Below are 22,931 nucleotides of genomic sequence, written 5' to 3' on the forward strand. Positions count from 1 at the left end.
ATGAGAAATTGGTCAAGATTCTTTCTCATTCTTCGTTCTCCTTCGCGACGCTGGGTCATATTACCTTGGTGGCGGGGTTTGTGTCCCCCGACGCTGGGTCATATTACCTTGGTGGCGGGGTTTGTGTCCCCCGACGCTGGGTCATGTTACCTTGGTGGCGGGGTTTGTGTCCCCCGACGCTGGGTCATGTTCCCTTGTTGTCGGGGTTTGTGTCCCCCGACGCTGGGTCTTGTTACCTTGGTGTCGGGGTTTGGGTCCCCCGACGCTGGGTCATGTTACCTTGGTGGCGGGGTTTGTGTCCCCCGACGCTGGGTCATGTTACCTTGGTGACGGGGTTTGTGTCCCCCGACGCTGGGTCATGTTACCTTGGTGACGGGGTTTGTGTCCCCCGACGCTGGGTCATGTTACCTTGGTGGCGGGGTTTGTGTCCCCCGACGCTGGGTCATGTTACCTTGGTGACGGGGTATGTGTCCCCCGACACTGGGTCATGTTACCTTGGTGACGGGGTTTGTGTCCCCCAACACTGGGTCATGTTACCTTGATGACGGGGTATGTGTCCCCCAACACTGGGTCATGTTACCTTGGTGACGGGGTATGTGTCCCCCGAAACTGGGTCATGTTACCTTGGTGACGGGGTTTGTACTTCAAGGGGGTCACCTTCTGGGTAGATTTTTCCCCTTCAGAATATGCAGTTCACATATGGAGAGATGACTGTTTAAATCTTAAACAATCTTCCCTTCATATGTTGCAGACATCACTCACAATATACAATACTTAGAACTTTAAAGTACAATATGTTTTGAGTAATGTCTTTAGTATAATCTTGGACACACTGGAAGACAAACATAATGCAGATGTAGTTTACACTTTGCAAAAACCTTTTACAAGTACGACAATGGGGCAATTGCGAACAAGATGAGCGCAAAAGGAATAACTGGAAAGGTGGGCAGATAGATATTTAATTTACAAACAGAACCTGAAAAGTAATAGTAATCAAAGTGAAACTAGAGCCTGATAGAGTGAAAACTTCTGATCCCCGAGGCACAGTACTCGCCCCACTTATCGTTCTTATTCTCATATCCTACACAGACAGGGACATAAACCATGGCATCGTATCATCCTTTGCTGGCCGTAGAAGAATTTGTATGAGAGTGGCATGATGGCATCCATAGTAAACACTGCAAGCCTCCAAGCTGGTATTAACCAAGTCTTTCAGTTGGTCTCTGGTAACAATATCATGTTCGGTGAGGAAAAATCCCAGTTTCTAAACTACAGAAAATTTGAGAAAATAGAAGTAAGCTCGGAGCACAAGACAAACTCAAACCACTAGAATGGTATTTTAATATACGAGACATGGGAGTAATAATGTCTAAAGATATCGCATGCAATTAGCACAGAGAACATGCACAGCTCATATAATTTTAGTCAAAATTACTGAAAGCCCTCGAACTCTACTCCCTAGAATGCAGGCAAGAAAGATAAATCACAATCTACATTAGGGAAAAAATGGAGAAATTTATCTCTAGCAAGGGGGCTAAGTAAACCATACCACGAGCGGGATCTGAACCCGCGGTCAGAGAGTCTCAAAACTCCAGACCGTCGCGTTAGCCACTGAGACTCTCTGACCGCGGGTTCAAATCCCGCCCGTGGTATGGTTTGTTTGCAATCGTGTCATTACGATTTCGTGAGTCAAGGGGGCTAAGCCCCGTCTCTCTACGTTCCCACACTGGTGGTGTGTGCAGAGATGAAGGGGGATCTTATGTCTTGCGACGAAGCTTCATTAAGCCATACCATGTAATCCATATATCTTAACATGTGTTCCTTATCATGCAGATTCAGAATGCAGCTAAGTTGGATCTAGATCAGAAGTAGATAATATGAACAAATGATCCTTGCATGTGTATAGCTGACTCTCCTCTCCTACTAGAGAAGCTGCATGTAATATATTCACGTGCTTGTCTAAGGAAGCTTCTATTCCCAAGACATCTTAAAAATTCATAATAATATGTCTCTAGCTTGATAACATAGCACCTTAGAGTTAAGGAATCTGAATTCTTTGATCCAGCTAAATCGTCAGAGCTGGCACCTACACCTGTAGACATTATGTCAGAAGAAAATCTTGTATATATTGAGGTGCTCGAGCTCCAAGAGCTACATTGCTATTGTGACGAAGACGAATGAATTCGACCTGTGACGATGTAGTGACCTAGTGTTGCCGGTAAGGCCACGCTGCATTGAAACGTAGAAATATTTAAGGAAGTATCTGTGTGTACTTCGTGAAACTTAAGTCAAGCACTGACAGTCTCCATGAAAGCTGTGAATAAGATACTACAAATAACTTTCCTATGCGCTCGAGTGCCAGGAAACTCTCCCTTCTGTGAGCAAGTAAGCCGCGACAAAACATTACCGACGATCACACAACGTATAAACAAATTCGTGGTCAAACCGTGTATTATCCGTGTCACTTATTCGAGTGTAGTTCACAAGCTGAACATGTGGATGAGTGATAGTCAAGTCAGGTGACAATCATCGTGACCAAAGTAATGAAAGAAGTGAAAACACCCAATGTTATATCTTCAATCATGCCATCGATACCGGCTTAAACGACTTGGTAACGTTGATCAAAGGCTTCCGCTACAATAAGCCAGGTAAGTTCTATTACCCCCAACATCAGCCTAGAGACACTGCAGTGGATAGGGTTAGGTGTTAGGGGAGTAAGGCTTACTAACGAAGCCGTCATGGGCGGGCTATAGCCCAAACATAGGTATGAGACGTAGTCTCACCTAATGTAACCTTGACATACTGTAATAATATGTTAGGAGGTCGTGTTAATCATACTAACTTGCTCTATTACAGCCCAGTGAGAACTAAGACAGTCGACATCAAAGAAGACCCACAACCATGGCTGCTGGGTTCTAAGCTGTCAACAGAAATGTGAGTACCCCAAGAACAACAATGGATTTTTAATATTGTAATTATTCTCATACTAACCTAAAATCCTTCACAGGCTATTCCGAAGGGATTGGCCCCAAACCTGTACATTGAAACCATTCCATATAAAAGCAAGAGGCTTGACAGACGGTGTAATATATATCCAATGAAAACCAGAGGCACGATTTGTACACTGTGAGACAATTCAATGAGTGTGAAGGGACCAAGACTTTTCAATATTTTCCCCTCATGCATTAAGGGAATTACCAACAGTTCCTTAGCTGCCTTCAAGAGGGAACTTGATTGATAAGTTCCACAATTCAGTACCTGATCAGCCGGACTGTGGTGCATGCGTTGGCCTGCTAGCGGCAGACACCAAGAGCCTGGTCAATCAGATCAGCAACCAGGAGTTCAGGTCTGAGAGTGGGCTGCGGGGATGGAGACCCCTGGAAGCAACTACAGGTAACATGCAGGAATGACAGCAATAGTAAATTGTGATGAGAAGTAATAATAATGGCCAGAGACATAAAATAATTTTAGCGACTGTTTGTTTAAGTTATAAGAACAGAATAGACTATACAAGCAATATGTCTTCGTGTGCGAATATAAACAAACAATATAGAGAAAAAACTTTGATAGGAGATTTAGCTCAGGGAAGAACTTTAGCAAGTCAAGACTTGGTGAAGCTCAATCCTGAGAAAAACTTGGTCCCACTGAGAGCTTCTTCCGAATATTGTTTTCATACTCAAAGCACTGAATGCCTGAGTGGTTCTAATGGTTGGTATATCCTACGACTCTATTCTCTTAAGCTCCTAACTTCTCGAATATCAAGATTGTACAATCTACCACTTTCTATGTCAGTCTTATATCTGGCTGTGAGAGTAGTGTTTGTCTTGCTCTTGGCGGACGGAATATCGAGCCTCCAATAATAATAATCATCTTTATTTACTAAAAGTACATGTACAAGGTATACAGTCCTAGTTGACATCAATGACATGCTACTATATAGAAATCCCATTGTTATGCAGAGCATTTCGGGAAAATTAAGTCAGTTTTGTTCCAGGGTGCGACCCACACCAGTCGACTAACACCTAGGTACACATTATTACTGATTGGTGAAATAGACGACCGGTGTCAGAAAACACACCCAATGTTTATACCCTCGCCGGGAATCGAACCCGGATACTCACCGTGTGAAGCGAGAGCTTTTGCACCCTGGCCACTGGATAACATGGACAACATGTCCTTGAGGAAACACGTCCTAATGTTTCCAGCTGTACCAGGGAGGAGAAGCGTGTTCCTAACTGTTTGTCATGCAGTAAGGCCGTCTCGTCAGTTTCTGTAACATTGTTTCGTATGCGAATCACAGCACATACTCTAAATGACAGTTCACTTCAATACAGTGCCTGCACTGGTAAAGATGGCGCTCACACTCACCTCTGCACTTGACGATGTCAGCGCATTGCTCATGACGTACTGTACTTCACGGAACAGTGATGACAACTAGACGTGTTTCGGTGAGAGAGGAATCTCTCATATCCCATTGATTTACCTCTTGTTCCAGGTACCTCAATAAACACAAAATCTTGGCTTGTCAGTTAGCAGATTGAGAACAATAGTACGAAAAGAACTTCAACTGAATTTTATTGACCCAAGACTCAGAGAGACTGACACAAGTCAGTCCATCTATCATCATTCCATCATGCAGGAGGAGACACATGTCTATGGTGCATCCAACAAAATAAGCAGACTCTTGGATGTCACTACCGCCCGGCTCTGACTGGGTTACAAGGATCTTTGGCAGGTTAAATCACCACCACCAGATGTAGACCAAATGAAATGTAAACTTTGCCAGATGGACTATTGTCACACCTTGCGTCATTATGTACTGGAGTGCGATAAAATTAATGAATTAGAGACAACTCACTCAGAAATATTCAAGATATGTCAAAATATTTTATCCACAGTGTTATATTATAGACCATTCTGGAAAAATACCCTGACTTTGCTCTCTGTAAATAAAGCATTACCACGTGTGTGTGTGTGTGTGTGTGTGTGTGTGTGTGTGTGTGTGTGTGTGTGTGTGTGTGTGTGTGTGTGTGTGTGTGTGTGTGTGTGTGTGTATGACCCAACAATTAATATTTGCACAAATAACTCATCACAGTTGTGACCGGATGTGGACGTGTGAATTGCTCATTACTTTATAATTTGTTCATGATTGTAACCATGTATAAACATAAGTAAATTTACTTACATGGTTCATTACCTTTATAACTTGCTCAGCTATCAAAACTTTGGAGTCCAGTCCCTGGACCCATTATGTACCTCGGTAATCTTTTGACTACCTCCCACAGGATGGGTATGGGGTGCATAATAAACATATTAACTTGGATACTCTTATCAATATCTTCAACAAGTTCCCTACACGGCCATAACCAATCCTAACATTCCACAATGTTAGAAAGTTTAATGTCATTCAGTGTAGTTAAAGCATGGAAATCAATATCCAATTTATTTAATAAATATAATATTAGATACAGCTCACATAGCCCATCAACAATACAAAAAATCAAAATACACCAAACCTGAATTTCAGTTTGAAGCAGCCCATAAATTACATTCTTAGGTTATCACATGGGATAAAATATTTAGCTTTTTTTTTTTAAATAAAACTGGCAAAATGCAAAGGCAGTTTCACATAGCTCATAACACCGTGAAACTTTAAAGTTTGAATTCAATAAGAAGAGGCATGATTAAGTTTTCTTCACGGAAACCACTGCACTATTTGCCTATATAAAATTGAGAAATTGACACCTATAGATACCAATAAGAATCCTAATCTTCCTCTAAACTACAATGATCCAGCAAGTTTAAAACCAATCAGCAGAGACGTTATCAAGTTATCACACAAAAACCTTTGAGAAGGAAGAAATAAAAAGCTGTACCAGAGTTTATGACCGGCTCTCCAGTAAAGCAGTACGACACTGGATGTATCTAGGTAACAGGTACACATAAGTACAATTATCATACATAGTGTATATTACCGAGGATATCTTTGAAAGATATCCCTTATATCCCATAACGCCAACCTAAGAAACATAATAGTTGTACCTGAAAACCCTACAGAAGCAGAGGAGTTGTGGCAAACTATTTTAATTATTATTATAATCTTGGGGGAACGCTAAACCCGTAGGATTATACAGCGCGTGGGATGGAGGGAATGGAAGGTATTCAGGCTCAATTCAGGGAATCGGAGCACAGATCCATTTCCCTAGATCAAGAGCCCCTCACTAGCGCCAAGGAACCTCCCTTGAGGGGAAACTATTTTAAGAGGCACAGACCTCTCAAGAGGTTAGGGAGCTGGAAATCAGCACTTCATTCTATTTGCATGAGAAATTATTCTTTTCCCAAGCATGTATAACTTGGATGTATGTTGAAAAATAAAATGATAGTTCTGACCAGTTGTTAAACTCAATATTGACCAACACAATACCATGGGTGTAATAATTTTCATTTCACTTAGAATTTACAGGAAACTCCAAACGACGTTTCGATCCCTCCTCGGCCATTATCAAGTCACAACCTACTAATGGCTCAGAACGGACCAAAATGTCGTCTAGAGTTTCCTCTTAAAACTGTGAATTAGTTGGATAGAATTTTTGGATCAGGTGTGGACCAGTGTTGACATTAGCAGGATAGACTGTTTTGACATGACTTAAATTAGGCCTTACCAACGATAAATATACTACATATAGTTATAATATAGCAGTGCTGTGATTGACGAAATTCAGTGTTTGTGTCTATTACTCCAATTTCTGCATTTACAAGCTTCTTAAAAAATCCATTTAAATATGTCAGGGTTTAGACTTACCGTTCAGTAGACCAGAGCAGAGAACCAAGAGATGACAACGACTGGTCGACACAAGTGTACTTGTGCTCTTAGCACCATGCATATATATCACGAGGAGGCTGTCGCAACCACAGCCTCCTCCCACACTAAGATAAACCGGAGTTGCGTATTCACACATATGTTCATTATAACCAGTATTTAGTAAACGCTTCATACCTCTCTGAAACACTGAAATATTTAATTATAAAACTAGGTTCCCATGTGGTTTTCTAAGTAGGCTGTGTGACGGAAGTATGCGACGTATATGTGACAGTGTTGAAGAAGAATAACTGCTACAACTTTATAAAGTGGTTGTTGTTGGTATTGGCTGCTGAACGGAAGAGGTGTTGTGTTACGATAAACAGCAACGCGAAACGTATTGTTGCAATATCCAGTATTTCCTGTTGCAAAATTGGTTGGACGGTTAATTGGGTTTCAAGCCTGTCGACTACGCGATGGTCATTAAGGCTGAATATAACCTGTCAAGGATACATTAAGCCCTAAGAGAGAGACTTACAGCTCTCGGTCCACGTATCATGTCATTGCGAAGTTCGAACAGTTTTCCTTGTAACAAACAGGAATTTTTAAAATGTAATTCAGTTGTGAGAAATAATGTGGATGAATTTTTACAAGTACAATCTTGAATTAACCTTTCACACATATACCTGGCACATCTTGGTTTAATATGTATATTATGCACCCCATACCCATCCTGTGGGAGGTAGTCAAAAGATTACAGAGGTACATAATGGGTCCAGGGACTGGACCCCAAAGTTTTGATAGCTGAACTAGTTACAAAGGTAATGAATTCACAAGTTACAAAGGCAGTGAATCATGTAAGTAAATTTACTTACTGACGTTTACATGGCTACAATCATGAACAAATTATAGAGTAATGAGCAAAAAACACATTATACTCACTGATACTGATGTACCTCGGAGTTAAGAACAGGTCACTAATATTGTCCCTCCTTCAGTGTCCACCGTCTCACCTCCCCAACTCGCATATCGGAACCTAAAATTAGGAACACATGGTTCCTGAATAATTACTAGAAAATATTGAAGCCAGTAAACTGGCAGTGTGTGAACTGTATGAAAATTAAGTGACTGTGTGACTTAACTCAAGTAATTTTTTGTGCATTAGCTATTATACATTACAGTGGTTCAGTTACATTGTGAAGAATATATGAATTACTTACCAAGGTATTATCTAGGTGATATATCCTAACTCCTTCTAACAGGAAGGCATACTAAATGTTGGCCAATACTAGCTACCATACCTATTTTGTGGTAGCTATAATTTCGTGCGAAAAGAACTAAGCAAGTCAAACCCAACGAAAAGCACCGGTACAGATAACATCCCGTCTAAGTTCCTAGAAGATGGTGCCTCTGAATTGCCAGTCCCCATTACACACACAATAAATTTATTCATCACCACCAATACTGTTCTGGAGGAGTTCAAGGAGGCCAGAGTTACTCCTATCTTCAAGAAAAACAGTAGGTCTGACGTCAGCAACTATAGGGAGCTGGACAGATACTTAATTAAAGTCGGTGTCGGATCAGCCGGGCTGTGGTCCGTACGTTGGACTACGTGCGGCCAGCAGTAACAGCCTGGTTGATCAGACCCTCATCCATCGGGAAGCCTGGTTGTGGACCGGGCAGAGGAGGCGTTGATCCCCGGAATACCCTCCAGGTAAACTCTAGGTAGGTAGTATATTCAGTGTGATGTCCGAAATTCTTGAGAAGTCGGTGTTTACCTGGAGTTTACCTGGAGAGAGTTCCGGGGGTCAACGCCCCCGCGGCCCGGTCTGTGACCAGGCCTCCTGGTGGATCAGAGCCTGATCAACCAGGCTGTTACTGCTGGCTGCACGCAAACCAACGTACGAGCCACAGCCCGGCTGATCAGGAACCGACTTTAGGTGCTTGTCCAGTGCCAGCTTGAAGACTGCCAGGGGTCTGTTGGTACTCCCCCTGGGAGGCAGTTGAACAGTCTCGGGCCCCTGACACTTATTGTATTGTCTCTTAACGTGCTAGTGACACCCCTGCTTTTCATTGGGGGGATGTTGCATCGTCTGCCAAGTCTTTTGCTTTCGTAGTGAGTGATTTTAGTGTGCAAGTTTGGTACTAGTCCCTCTAGGATTTTCCAGGTGTATATAATCATGTATCTCTCCCGCCTGCGTTCCAGGGAATACAGGTTTAGGAACCTCAAGCGCTCCCAGTAATTGAGGTGTTTTATCTCCGTTATGCGCGCCGTGAAGGTTCTCTGTACATTTTCTAGGTCAGCAGTTTCACCTGCCTTGAAAGGTGCTGTTAGTGTTTACCTGGAGTTTACCTGGAGAGAGTTCCGGGGGTCAACGCCCCCGCGGCCCGGTCTGAGACCAGGCCTCCTGGTGGATCAGAGCCTGATCAACCAGGCTGTTGCTGCTGGCTGCACGCAAACCAACATACGAGCCACAGCCCGGCTGATCCGGAACTGACTTTAGGTGCTTGTCCAGTGCCAGCTTGAAGACTGCCAGGGGTCTGTTGGTAATCCCCCTTATGTGTGCTGGGAGGCAGTTGAACAGCCTCGGGCCCCTGACACTTATTGTATGGTCTCTTAACGTGCTAGTGACACCCCTGCTTTTCATTGGGGGGATGGTGCATCGTCTGCCAAGTCTTTTGCTTTCGTAGTGAGTGATTTTCGTGTGCAAGTTCGGTACTAGTCCCTCTAGGATTTTCCAGGTGTATATAATCATGTATCTCTCCCTCCTGCGTTCCAGGGAATACAGGTTTAGGAACCTCAAGCGCTCCCAATAATTGAGGTGTTTTATCTCCGTTATGCGCGCCGTGAAAGTTCTCTGTACATTTTCTAGGTCGGCAATTTCACCTGCCTTGAAAGGTGCTGTTAGTGTGCAGCAATATTCCAGCCTAGATAGAACAAGTGACCTGAAGAGTGTCATCATGGGCTTGGCATCCCTCGTTTTGAAGGTTACTGTCAAGTAGATAAGTATCTTCATAGTAAAAAACATTCTCCATATTACCAATCAGGTTTCAGATCTTACTCGACCGACACCTCCCTAAGGCCTTCGATACAGTCTACCATAATATATTTTGTAAGAAACTACAAACTATCGGCATAGGTTCTGTGGATTTTTTTTATAATTTTCCTAAATGTAGAACATATAACGGTCTGGAGTTTTGAGACTCTCTGACCGCGAGTTCAAACCCCGCCCGTGGTATGGTTTGTAAAACATATGAATGTAAATAGATGATAATGTGTAAATTTGTGATACTATTTGGACCCTTCTAGAAGCTTGAGGTGTTAAGTAAAAGGACACAAGTGCAACTAATGTGACATTTTATCGTGACAACGTTTTGCTCTCCAGGAGCTTTGTTAAGCCGTAGCAGCTTGACAAAGTTCCTGGAGAGCGAAACGTTACCACAACAAAATGTCACATTAGTTGCACTCGTGTCATTTTACTTAACATATTGTCGGTAATTCTACCAATATTAATACAAGCTTGAAGTGAAGGGGGGTGTGGAACAGCCACGGAGCAATACAGGGAAGGAGAACGCCATTCATGTGTGAACACTGGTTGTGGAGAAATCGTCTAGTAATTCGGCGTCATCGAAGCCATAATTGAATGGATCGGCCTCAAACTGTAATTAATAAGTACTGGAATGTCTCCTGTTGAAGAATAGGAACAAAGAATTTGCGGGGCCTCCAGAATTAGGTGGCAATAGTGGAAATAATGAGGCATTGCTAAGCAGCTCATCCAGTATGTACACCATTAGTCCTTTCATTTAGATTTCTTGCGGGCCAGCAGAATTCTGTTAGGTAGGCGTTGTGGTGTGATCCAGCTACAATATAAATGGTAAGTGGCAATATAAATTTCTTAATTACCTAACTTTTGGTAGATATGTGCCTGGTGTCAATTAGAAAATTCTTAGCATGTCTGTGTGTATTAGTGTTCCCATTAATCCTTTCATTTTCATACAGTCAACACTATTTTATAATTACCATTATTGGTATTAATGTTTAATATTATAATTATTAATTTAATGTCAAGTCAAGCTTTTTTATGAGAGTGGTGAAGGAGTGGACATCGAAGGAGTGACAGTCCTTTGACCTACTGCTACTAAGTCCCACTTATCTCATCCAAATTACTTACATGTAATAATTCAGGTAATACCCTGTAAACCTCTTGCAGGCAATTTCTCACAGGTTCTGTAGACTGGTTTAAGTCTTACCTGAGCAGCAAGAAACAAATTGTCAAGATAACATGTCCATCAGTGTCAAGATTTAGATTTAGATTTTGTCACCGAAGTGGCTAGTTTATTGTGCACTCCATATCCATCCTGTGGACGGTAGCGCAAGAGTATATGGACACACAAAAGGCCTATGAACTAGGCCCCAAAAGGGTTAACAGGTGTACATTTGGATTTACATCTGCATGTCTACAGTTCACTTATCTCTTATAAGCAAATTTAGTAAATTTGCTTAGTATATCTGGTATCTTAATTTCATTAATAAGATATCGTGACATGTCACATAGGTTATTATACTGTGTATCTCTGTATTCCTCAATGAGTGAACAATTAAGCACATAGTGTTCAAAACAGTGACCATATGCCTGATCACATAATTTGCATTTAGTTTGACCATCATCTGTGTGTCTCCCAAACTGCCAGAAGTACTTGTAACCAAGCCTAAGCCTGGCCACTACAACATCAGTAAGTCTGTTCACATTACAAGTTGCTCCATAAACATACTTATCTACGTTCATGTTATCATAGTGGGTTATAGATCTACTCAGGCTTCTAACTGCATTCCTATAGCAATCATTTTTATTATTTACTTCTCCCCTAATATTATTCCTAATGCTAGACACAGATATCAGTTGTATGCAGAGGACAGTGCTTTGTTAATGTTAGATAAAGACCCACAAGATATAGTTAATGTACTGAGTCCTACAGCAAATGGTTAATAGACAAATTATCGTTACACCTCGAGAAAATGGAAGCCATACTCTTTGACACGAAAAATAAACTGAAAAGTGTAAATAATTTTAATGTCTAGTGTAATGTGGAACCCATCTACTACTACATTTACTACATATGTATTTGGCAATATATATATATATATATATATATATATATATATTTTATTATTTTATTATTTCATCATCACTGTCGCCAGCCGATGCAACATCCCCCTCCTTCAGAGTGCAGGCAACTTCCCATCTCCAGGCAAGGGTGGCCCGAAAAAATGTTACTTTGCTCAAAACAGCACGTTATCACCATCATTCACTCCATCACTGTCTTGCCAGAAGGGTGCTTTACACTACAGTTTTTAAACTGCAACATTAACACCCCTCCTTCAGAGTGCAGGCACTGTACTTCCCATCTCCAGGACTCAAGTCCGGCCTGCCGGTTTCCCTGAATCCCTTCATAAATGTTACTTTGCTCACACTCCAACAGCACGTCAAGTATTAAAAACCATTTGTCTCCATTCACATATATATATATATATATATATATATATATATATATATATATATATATATATATATATATTGTAGAATTCGCGTATTTTGCTGGATGCACCATAGACATGTAGCTCCTCCTGCATGATACAATGATGATAAGTGGATAACAAAAAAAGGCACAATACCGTGACTGGAACGATACACAAATAACCCGCACATAGAAGAGAGGAGCTTACGACGACGTTTCGGTCCGACTTGGACCATTTACAAAGTCACACTAACGAAAAGTGGAGCAGGACGGATATATATAGGCAGAAAGAGGTGGTAGTAGTAGTAGTAGTTGTAGTAGTAGTAGTAGTAGTAGTAGTAGTAGTAGTAGTAGTAGTAGTAGTGGTAGTAGTGGGGAATAAAGGGGAGCACTGCAAAGGAGCTAGGTGCCCACAGAGAGAGAGCAAGTACACAGAGGTGGGGGGGGGGAGGGGAAGTAATGAAATAAATAATGAAGGAACAGAAGCACAAGACAGAAGAAAGAAAGACAACCCAGAAGAGAAAAGAAAAAAGAAAGAGGAAAGGGGAAGAGGGAGAAGAAAAAAGGAGGAATCAGGTTAAGTCACGAGTGTTCTGAAGTTTGGAGCATTTTACAATGTAGTGGGAGAGGAACGCATCTACAGAGACGAAGCCAGGACTAAGATTCATACAAGGAAAGTTGTGTATTAGGGAGGATTCAACCAGACGGCGGCTGTTAAAGCGGAAGTAGGAAAGATAGTTTTAGCAGAAGACCAGTCAATAGGATGGCTGTGATCTCTGACGTGACAGAAAAGAGCATTATTAGTGTCGGCAAGCCTAACACTATTTTTGTGCTCCCTAAGTCTGTCAGAAAGAGGTCGACCAGTTTCTCCAAAGTATTGAAGAGGACAGGAGGAGCAAGAAATAGTGTAGACACCAGGAACATCTATAGAGGGAGGAGAGGTATGAACGAGATTAGTGCGAAGAGTGTTAGTCTGGCGGAAAGTAATCTTGATCTCTAAGGGACGGAGAAAATTGTTGAGATTAGAAAGACCGGAAATGTAGGGAAGGCAGAGGACAGAAGAGTTCCCACGAGTAGACAGTTTGGGAGAGAAGAAATTACGTTTAGCACGTGAGAGGGCAGAGTCTATGAAATGGGAAGGGTAACCAAGACGGGAAAACGAATTATGAAGAGTGGAAATTTCTGCTGGAAGGAGCTGAGGATCACAGATGCGGAGGGCACGGAGAAAGAGGGAGATTAGAACATTTTTCTTGACAGGGGAAGCATGATAGGAAAAGTAGTGAATGTACATGCCACTGTGCAAAGGCTTGAGGTAAACGGAAAAGGAAAAACTGTATCTGAACGGAGGACATGAACATCAAGGAAAGGAAGCAAGAAGGCTCTGGTGGCCTGGTGGCTAACGCTCTCGCTTCACACGGCGAGGGTCTGGGTTCGATTCCCAGCCAGAGTAGAAACATTGGACGTGTATCTTTCCACCTGTTGTCTATGTTCCCCATCAGTAAAATGGGTACGTAAAATGGGTACCTGGGTGTTAGTCGACTGGTGTGGGTCGCATCCTGGGACACTGACCTAATTTGCCCGAAATGTGCCGAAATGCGGAGCATAACAAGGGACTTTCTATATAGTAGTATGTCATTGTTGTCAGCTAGGACTGTATATCTTGTACTTGTAGTAAATAAAGATATTATTATTATTATTAAAAATTAGATTCCCATTCAGCTTTAAACTTAATGGAAGGGGCAAGATTATTAAGAGCTTCAAGAAAAGGTTGGAAGAGACTGGAGTCATGAGGCCACAGAGCAAAGATGTCATCAACATAGAGGAGCCAGAGTGAAGGGCGCACATCGATGGTTGGGAGAAGAACAGTCTCGAAGAATTCCATGTAAAGATTAGCAAGGACAGGAGAGAGAGGAAAGCCCATAGCGACACCAAAGGTTTGAGAATAGTATTTTACTTGGAAGGAAAATGAATTAGAGTCCACACAGAGGCGGATAAGATCAAGAAAGACATCAATAGGTATAGGGAGATGTAGAAACCCTTCATGGGCCTTCTCCTAAGAAAATCAAGGACATCATCAAGAGGGACATTGGTGAAGAGGGACTCAACATCAAGACTAAGCATCTTACAGGTCGGGAGAGAGCGAGCCCGTTCAATGAAGTCTTGAGAGTGATGGAGGTGGGCAGGAGAAAAAGTACCAAGAAAGGGAGTGAGGGTTTTGGCCAGTCAAGAAGCAAGAGAATAAGAGACAGAACCTCTAGATGATATGATAGGACGTAGAGGAATATCAGGTTTATGAGTTTTGGGAAGGCCTATATATATCCGTCCTGCTCCACTTCTCGTTAGTGTGACTTTGTAAATGGCCCAAGTCGGACCGAAACGTCGTCGTAAGCTCCTCTCTTCTATGTGCTGGTTATTTGTGTATGATAAGTGGACTGACTGGTGCCAGTCCCCCTCAGTCAAGTCACTAAACTTCAACTGAAGTTCTTTTCTTATTATTGTAATATACTTCCCCTTAACTAGTCTGTAAGCTTTTGAATTAATCTACCCGAAATTCATAGTATGCCAGTGTCTTTCTTTTTTGCCTAATATTTTATTATTTGTAAACTGCATTTTGTATACTGCACAAAGGAATAAAGTTGTCCGTTTTCTAAAGTTGTTTGTGATCTAAAAAAAATGGACCTTTAATTTCCTTCCTTTGTATCGAATCACATTGTCTCCCATTCCCCAGAAAATGTTTGACTCTCCCTGCGGATTAGCACTTCCTCATAAAGAATATAAGTCATTATACCGTAGCTGCAGCAGTTCACAAATAACTCTCACTCAGGAGCGAAAATGTAATGACGACGTTTCGGTCAGAATGGGACCATTTACAAACTGAACTATTTGCTATATTCTTAGCACTCAAATGTATCCACGTATCCAATGTGAGAGAGTTCACTTGTGTACTCTGACTCTATTCGGGTCAAGGACCCCAGTGGAAATAAGTAACTTACCATTTTTAGGGTTATCCTATGTAATTTACACATATGTTACTATGCATGATAATTGTGCTTATGTAGACCTGCACCTGGAGTTTACCTGGAGAGAGTTCCGGGGGTCAACGCCCCCGCGGCCCGGTCTGTGACCAGGCCTCCTGGTGGATCAGAGCCTGATCAACCAGGCTGTTGCTGCTGGCTGCACGCAAACCAACGTACGAGTCACAGCCCGGCTGGTCAGGAACCGACTTTAGGTGCTTGTCCAGTGCCAGCTTGAAGACTGCCAGGGGTCTGTTGGTAATCCCCCTTATGTGTGCTGGGAGGCAGTTGAACAGTCTCGGGCCCCTGACACTTATTGTATGGTCTCTTAACGTGCTAGTGACACCCCTGCTTTTCATTGCGGGTATGTTGCATCGTCTGCCAAGTCTTTTGCTTTCGTAGTGAGTGATTTTCGTGTGCAAGTTCGGTACTAGTCCCTCTAGGATTTTCCAGGTGTATATAATCATGTATCTCTCCCTCCTGCGTTCCAAGGAATACAGTTTTAGGAACCTCAAGCGCTCCCAGTAATTGAAGTGTTTTATCTCCGTTATGCGCGCTGTGAAGGTTCTCTGTACATTTTCTAGGTCAGCAATTTCACCTGCCTTGAAAGGTGCTGTTAGTGTGCAGCAATATTCCAGCCTAGATAGAACAAGCGACCTGAAGAGTGTCATCATGGGCTTGGCCTCCCTAGTTTTGAAGGTTCTCATTATCCATCCTGTCATTTTTCTAGCAGATGCGATTGATACAATGTTATGGTCCTTGAAGGTGAGATCCTCCGACATGATCACTCCCAGGTCTTTGACGTTGGTGTTTCACTCTATTTTGTGGCCAGAATTTGTTTTGTACTCTGATGAAGATTTAATTTCCTCGTGTTTACCATATCTGAGTAATTGAAATTTCTCATCGTTGAACTTCATATTGTTTTCTGCAGCCCACTGAAAGATTTGGTTGATGTCCGCCTGGAGCCTTGCAGTGTCTGCAATGGAAGACACTGTCATGCAGATTCGGGTGTCATCTGCAAAGGAAGACACGGTGCTGTGGCTGACATCCTTGTCTATGTCGGATATGAGGATGAGGAACAAGATGGGAGCGAGTACTGTGCCTTGTGGAACAGAGCTTTTCACCGTAGCTGCCTCGGACTTTACTCTGTTGACGACTACTCTCTGTGTTCTGTTAGTGAGGAAGTTATAGCTCCATCGACCGACTTTTCCTGTTATTCCTTTAGCACGCATTTTGTGCGCTATTACGCCATGGTCACACTTGTCGAAGGCTTTTGCAAAGTCTGTATATATTACATCTGCATTCTTTTTGTCTTCTAGTGCATTTAGGACCTTGTCGTAGTGATCCAATAGTTGAGACAGACAGGAGCGACCTGTTCTAAATAAACTTACCAACTAAATAACTTACCTGTGTCTGGCTTCTGAGACAAGCATGCCATAATTGATACTCAGAGAGGTAAAAGCATTTTTGGAAGATAGAGAATCAGTTAAAATTAAGACTAGGCATGGGTTATTGAGTGATACGATTTTAAGTATGAATTATTACAAAAAAAAGAGGTAGCAAAAATAGTCCAATTTTAAGTACATATTAATACATTAAACTGATTCAGTGATGTTAAGTTAATTGGGATTTCTTATGTAGTATTCAAACTGGCTCCATAATTTCGGGCTGTGGAACGATTATAAGAGATAATGAAGAAACAAGAAGTACTTGGATTAGTTTGTTTTGTTTGGTATAGCATGGTGTTTGTGTGGTTAAGGGTGGAAAAATAAACACAAATGCAATGTAATGCGATCTTTTGTTGACAACTTTTCGTTCACACAGTGGGCTTTATCAAGTCACAAACAGATCTACCTGGGTGAATAATACATGAGTATTTATAGGATGGAGAGTCAGGTGGAGAATGCTGGGTAGGTTAGATTTGAGACGGACCCGTGAGGGACCGCCGAGAATGCTGGAAGGTTGGATCTGAGATGGATCTCCATAGGACAGGCGGGTGTGTATGTAGTTATGTAGGATAACGATGAAGAGGTTTCTTGGCAAAGGGTTCAGTTATGTTATAAAAACCGATGCTCTGGTTGAAATTGTTAGGTATAAAGATAATTGATGATTCGAGGATTTTGTGGTATTGTTTTCTTCTCTGGCGATAAGATTTGCGTTTCTGTTGTTGATTAATGGTTGTTGAAGTTTCGGTGTTGAACGCAGGGGTTTCTTAAATCATCCGATCTGCCTGCGTACTGGTGTTCTGAAATACGTGTTTGGAGGTCTTTGGAAGTTTCACCCACGTATAATGGTTGCAGTCATTACAAGGGATTATGTATACCCATTGCAGAGGATTGAACCTTGTCCCGTCTCTTACTGGTGATGTCCTTGATGATGGTGGATGTGGAAGTAGACACTTGGAATAAAGTATTAGAAAAGATGTTGGAAATGTGTTTGGAAACAGAACTGGTGGTGAGGACTATATACTTCTTCTCGGCAGTGTCTTCTCTGGGTGAGTTAAAGATGTCATGTACCCGGTGTCTGCAGTCTTTAATGAAGTGACGAGGATAGTGAAGTTTAGAAGTTTAGAACATTCTTCCTCAAGGAGCTCATTGCTACAGATTCAGAGTGCATGAAGGAAAAAGCCTATAATTACACCACATTTGGTTTTGGTGTCGTGGTGAGAATGGAAGTGGAGAAAATCGTGTGTTGGTTGTTAGGTTTTCAATAGACGAAGTTCTTGATTAGATTTCCAGAGAAGGACATCTAGAAAAGGAAGGGTGTTGTCGACATCTGAAGACAAAAAGAATGCAGATGTAATATATACAGACTTTGCAAAAGCCTTCGACAAGTATGACCATGGCGTAATAGCGCACAAAATGTGTGCTAAAGGAATAACAGGAAAAGTTGGTAGATGGATTTATAATTTCCTCACAAACAGAACACAAAGAGTAGTAGTCAACAGAGTAAAGTCCGAGGCAGCCACGGTGAAAAGCTCTGTTCCACAAGGCACAGTACTCGCTCCCATCTTGTTTCTCATCCTCATATCTGACATAGACAAGGATGTCAGCCACAACACCGTGTCTTCCTTTGCAGATGACACCCGAATCTGCATGACAGTGTCTTCCATTGCAGACACTGCAAGGCTCCAGGCGGACATCAACCAAATCTTTCAATGGGCTGCAGAAAAAAATGTGAAGTTCAACGATGAGAAATTTCAATTACTCCGATATGGTAGACACGAGGAAATCAAAACTTCATCAGAGTACACAACAAATTCCGGCCACAAAATAGAGCGAAAAACAAACGTCAAAGACCTGGGAGTGATCATGTCGGAGGATCTCACCTTCAAAGACCATAACATTATATCAATTGCAGCTGCTAGAAAAATGACAGGATGGATAATGAGAACCTTCAAAACTAGGGATGCCAAGCCCGTGATGACACTCTTCGGGTCGCTTGTTCTATCTAGGTTGGAATATTGCTGCACACTAACAGCACCTTTCAAGGCAGGTGAAATTGCTGACCTAGAAAATGTACAGAGAACCTTCACATCGCGCATAACGGAGATAAAACACCTCAATTACTGGGAGCACTTAAAGTTCCTGAACCTGTATTCCTTGGAACGCAGGCGGGAGAGATACATGATTATATACACCTGGAAAATCCTAGAGGGACTAGTTTACCTGGAGTTTACCTGGAGAGAGTTCCGGGAGTCAACGCCCCCGCGGCCCGGTCTGTGACCAGGCCTCCTGGTGGATCAGAGCCTGATCAACCAGGCTGTTGCTGCTGGCTGCACGCAAACCAACGTACGATCCACAGCCCGGCTGGTCAGGAACCGACTTTAGGTGCTTGTCCAGTGCCAGCTTGAAGACTGCCAGTGGTCTGTTGGTAATCCCCCTTATGTATGCTGGGAGGCAGTTGAACAGTCTCGGGCCCCTGACACTTATTGTATGGTCTCTTAACGTGCTAGTGACACCCCTGCTTTTCATTGGGGGGATGGTGCATCGTCTGCCAAGTCTTTTGCTTTCGTAGTGAGTGATTTTCGTGTGCAAGTTCGGTACTAGTCCCTCTAGGATTTTCCAGGTGTATATAATCATGTATCCGAACTTGCACACGAAAATCACTCACAACGAAAGCAAAAGACTTGGCAGACGATGCAACATAAGATAAGATAAGATAAGATTTTGTTCGGATTTTTAACCCCGGAGGGTTAGCCACCCAGGATAACCCAAGAAAGTCAGTGCGTCATCGAGGACTGTCTAACTTATTTCCATTGGGGTCCTCAACCTTGTCCCCCAGGATGCGACCCACACCAGTCGACTAACACCCAGGTACCTATTTGCTGCTAGGTGAACAGGACAACAGGTGTAAGGAAACGTGTCGAAATGTTTCCACCCGCCGGGAATCGAACCCGGGCCCACCGTGTGTGAAGCGGGAGCTTAAGCCACCGGGCCACCCCAATGAAAAGCAGGGATGTCACTAGCACGTTAAGAGACAATACAATAAGTGTCAGGGGCCCGAGACTTTTCAACTGCCTCTCAGCATACATAAGGGGGATTACCAATAGACCCCTGGCAGTCTTCAAGCTGGCACTTGACAAGCACCTAAAGTCGGTACCTGACCAGCCGGGCTGTGCCTCGTACGTTGGATTGCGTGCAACCAGCAGTAACAGCCTGGTTGATCAGGCTCTGATCCACCAGGTGGCCTGGTCACAGACCGGGCCGCGGGGGCATTGACCCCCGGAACTCTCTCCAGGTAAACTCCAGGTAGTGTGAACTGGATTGAGGGTTCGACCTGGTTGAGCTTGTGTTGGAGAACTTGAACGTTGAAGCGTCTGGGAATATGATGAGAATGTCGTCATCATAACGGAGGCAGGTGACAGAAAAGGGAATAATAGAGGAAAAACGTTCGGCTTCCAGATGCTCCATGCATAGGTTCGCCAGTACGGCACTATGTAGGGAACAAATGGGTAAAATAAAAGGACACAAGTGCAACTAATGTGACATTTTATTGTGGCAACATTTCGCTCTCCAGGAGCGAAACTTGTGTCCTGTTATTTTACATAGTCGGTAATTCTACCAGCTTATATGCAACAAATGGGTAGTCCAAAAGTCTAGTGAAAAAAAGGTGATTTTCGAAAGAGAAACGTGTTAAACCAGCACACAATGGAACAAGGTCAATGAAATCGCTGGCTGGAATAGGAAGGTCAAGGGAGTCGTCAATTTTCCTGCTCAGGAGATCAATGGCTTGTGTAGGAGGTACCTTGGTGAACAGGGATGTTACGTCAAGACTAGAGTGTTTCTTGTTCTTGATGTTAATGTTGCGAATGCGATTGAGGAGATCACCCGACTGTTTAAGAAGTGCTTGGCTGATTGCACCCAAGAGTATAGAAAGGTGTTTAGCAAGAATCCCTGAGAGTTGGTGGGGAGAGCTGCCTATTCCAGAGGAGATAGGCCTCAGTGGAATTTTAGGCTTTTGAGTTTTTGGCATGCTGCACATTCTGGCAGGTCTGGGGTTGCTGGAAATGGTATGCAGAAGTTTCTTTCCTTGTTATGAGTCCCTCAGTATGAGACAAGTCTTACGCAGAAATATTTGTTTAAGGTTGTCCACTTGGTTCATTGTGAGAGGTTTGTAGATGTCTGTGTCATTAAGTAGATTGAGCATTTTGTTCCTGTAGTCTTCAGTGTTTCAAGATTGCGACACCATTTCCTTTATCAGCTGTGGTGACCCTGATGTTCGTGTTTTCTGCTAAAACTTTAGGAGCAGTGATGTAACGTCGAGGTAGGACCGGGGAGATGTGTGTTGAGATGGCCGATGAAATGATGCTTTGCAGGTAGCCGTTTTGGAAATCAGAATCATTGTGTCCGTAGTTTTCAGCGATAAAATTTAGGTCTTGTTTCTGTTTCCTGTAGAGAATTTGAAACCTAAGTCTAGGGCTTCAGTTTCTGTACTGGACAGTGGACAAGATGAAAGATTATGAATAATTTCACGTCTTCCCAAATTCTTCCACTGACTATTTTCACAGACTTTTGGACTACCCATGGGTTCCTCACTAAATGCCGTACTGGCGAATCTACACATGGAACATCTGGAAGTTTAGTTTAATATGTTTATTATGCAACCCATACCCATCCTGTGGGCACTAGTCAAAAGATTACAGAGGTACATAATTGGTCCAGGGACTGGACCCCAAAGTTTTGATAGCTGAGCAAGTTACAAAGGTAATGAACTAGATCTGGTCACAATCGTGACCAAGTACAAAGGTAATGAGCTCCAGGTAGAACTGGTCACACTCATGACTAATTACAAAGGTAATGAATTAGATCTTGTTACAATAATGAGAATTGACAAAAGTAATGAGCTCCAGGTAGAGCTGGTTACAATCATGACAAGTTTCAAAGGTAATGAATCGTGAACACATGATTACAATCATGAACAATTTTCAAAGTAATGATCAGTTAACAAACATTGTAGGGAATTCATCAATTGCCAACAGACGTTGCTAGGTGCCTATCCCTCCTCGGCAGGACAGCCATTGCAAAGAGCAGCAAGTTGCCCCGGGATCTGTTGTTTGCAGGAGCACTATCGACCCTCCCCAAGAGGTCGAAGAGGCCAGCGACTCCGCTAGCAGCCCAAGGGAGAGCCGCCCTGGGGACGTGTCAACGTCCTGGTGGATGCCAAGTTGATTGAAGATCCTAGGCCCTCTGTAAAGGTGAAGGCACGGCAGCTGTCACCTATGTCTGCTGGGAGGGGCTGTTGATTGTTGCCACCTGGGGCCCTCCGGGTGCCCAGACACCCATCGTGTGCAAGGATGTTGAAGCTTGAAGAACTGAGTGCACACTGCCTGTGGCACACCTGACAGCTAGCCGATCGTTTTTCCTCTATTATTCCCTCTTCGGTCACTTGGCTCCGTTATGTTAACGACATTCTTATCAAGATTAGATATTGCCACCGAAATAGCTAGTTTACTGTGCACACCCTGTGGAAAATGCTGTATATATTTTCCAGAAATACAATAGTTATATGTAAATAGATGGCCATACTGTATTTAATAACATTTTTGTCATAGAAAATGGGAAACTGAGCCTGGGGAGAAGGGACAGTCGCCATTTTGTTTGAATGGAGTAAGACGTTAATTAATAATGTGAAGAATTTTCGTGCTCTAGAGGTTAAAATTGGGTTGACACCTCTCGTATAGGAGGCGAAATTGTTGGATGTGCATTCCTGCATAACCTGAGATATCAGGCGACTGAACAAGACAGCTCCAGGAACCTCAGATAAGTCTGTTATGTTATAACTCTGGCCAGTTGTTATTTTCATGTATAGACAGAGGTTTTCTGAGTATGATACACATTAATCTCCAGTCAAATTGGTGAGTGTTATGATATTAAGATATTCTCCTTCTGTTATGTGTATGTGTATTTATATATAATAATTTTTTAATTTAATATACAGTCCACAGATTTATATATTTACCAGTATTCCTGGAGATGTATATTTCATTTAATTAATAGGTCCAGAACAACTTGTGGATATGACAGTGGTAGGTATCGAAGGGGGACATTTTTTGCGACCTAGGTGTCCCAAATTCCTACTTGTCTAACTGATAAATAATA

The 22,931-nt window shown here is 42.6% G+C and overlaps 2 protein-coding genes across 2 annotated transcripts in view; one reads left to right on the forward strand and one right to left on the reverse strand.

The window, feature by feature from the left end:
• The window catches only part of LOC128684795 (vitelline membrane outer layer protein 1), a 36,648-nt gene extending 29,742 nt beyond the window's left edge, over positions 1 to 6,906 (reverse strand). The window contains exon 1 of the mRNA XM_053771073.2: positions 6,803 to 6,906. Coding sequence (XP_053627048.2) covers positions 6,803 to 6,884 — 82 coding nt within the window. The 5' untranslated portion in view covers positions 6,885 to 6,906. The remainder of the gene's footprint in view (positions 1 to 6,802) is intronic.
• Positions 1 to 22,931, forward strand: part of ApepP (Aminopeptidase P) — a 352,561-nt gene that overhangs the window by 180,805 nt on the left and 148,825 nt on the right. Inside the window, exon 2 of the mRNA XM_070101351.1 lies at positions 2,857 to 2,934. The gene's annotated coding sequence lies outside the window, so the exon portion shown is untranslated. The remainder of the gene's footprint in view (positions 1 to 2,856; positions 2,935 to 22,931) is intronic.

Source organism: Cherax quadricarinatus, chromosome 5, assembly GCF_038502225.1.
Source record: "Cherax quadricarinatus isolate ZL_2023a chromosome 5, ASM3850222v1, whole genome shotgun sequence".
NCBI lineage: Eukaryota > Metazoa > Arthropoda > Malacostraca > Decapoda > Parastacidae > Cherax > Cherax quadricarinatus.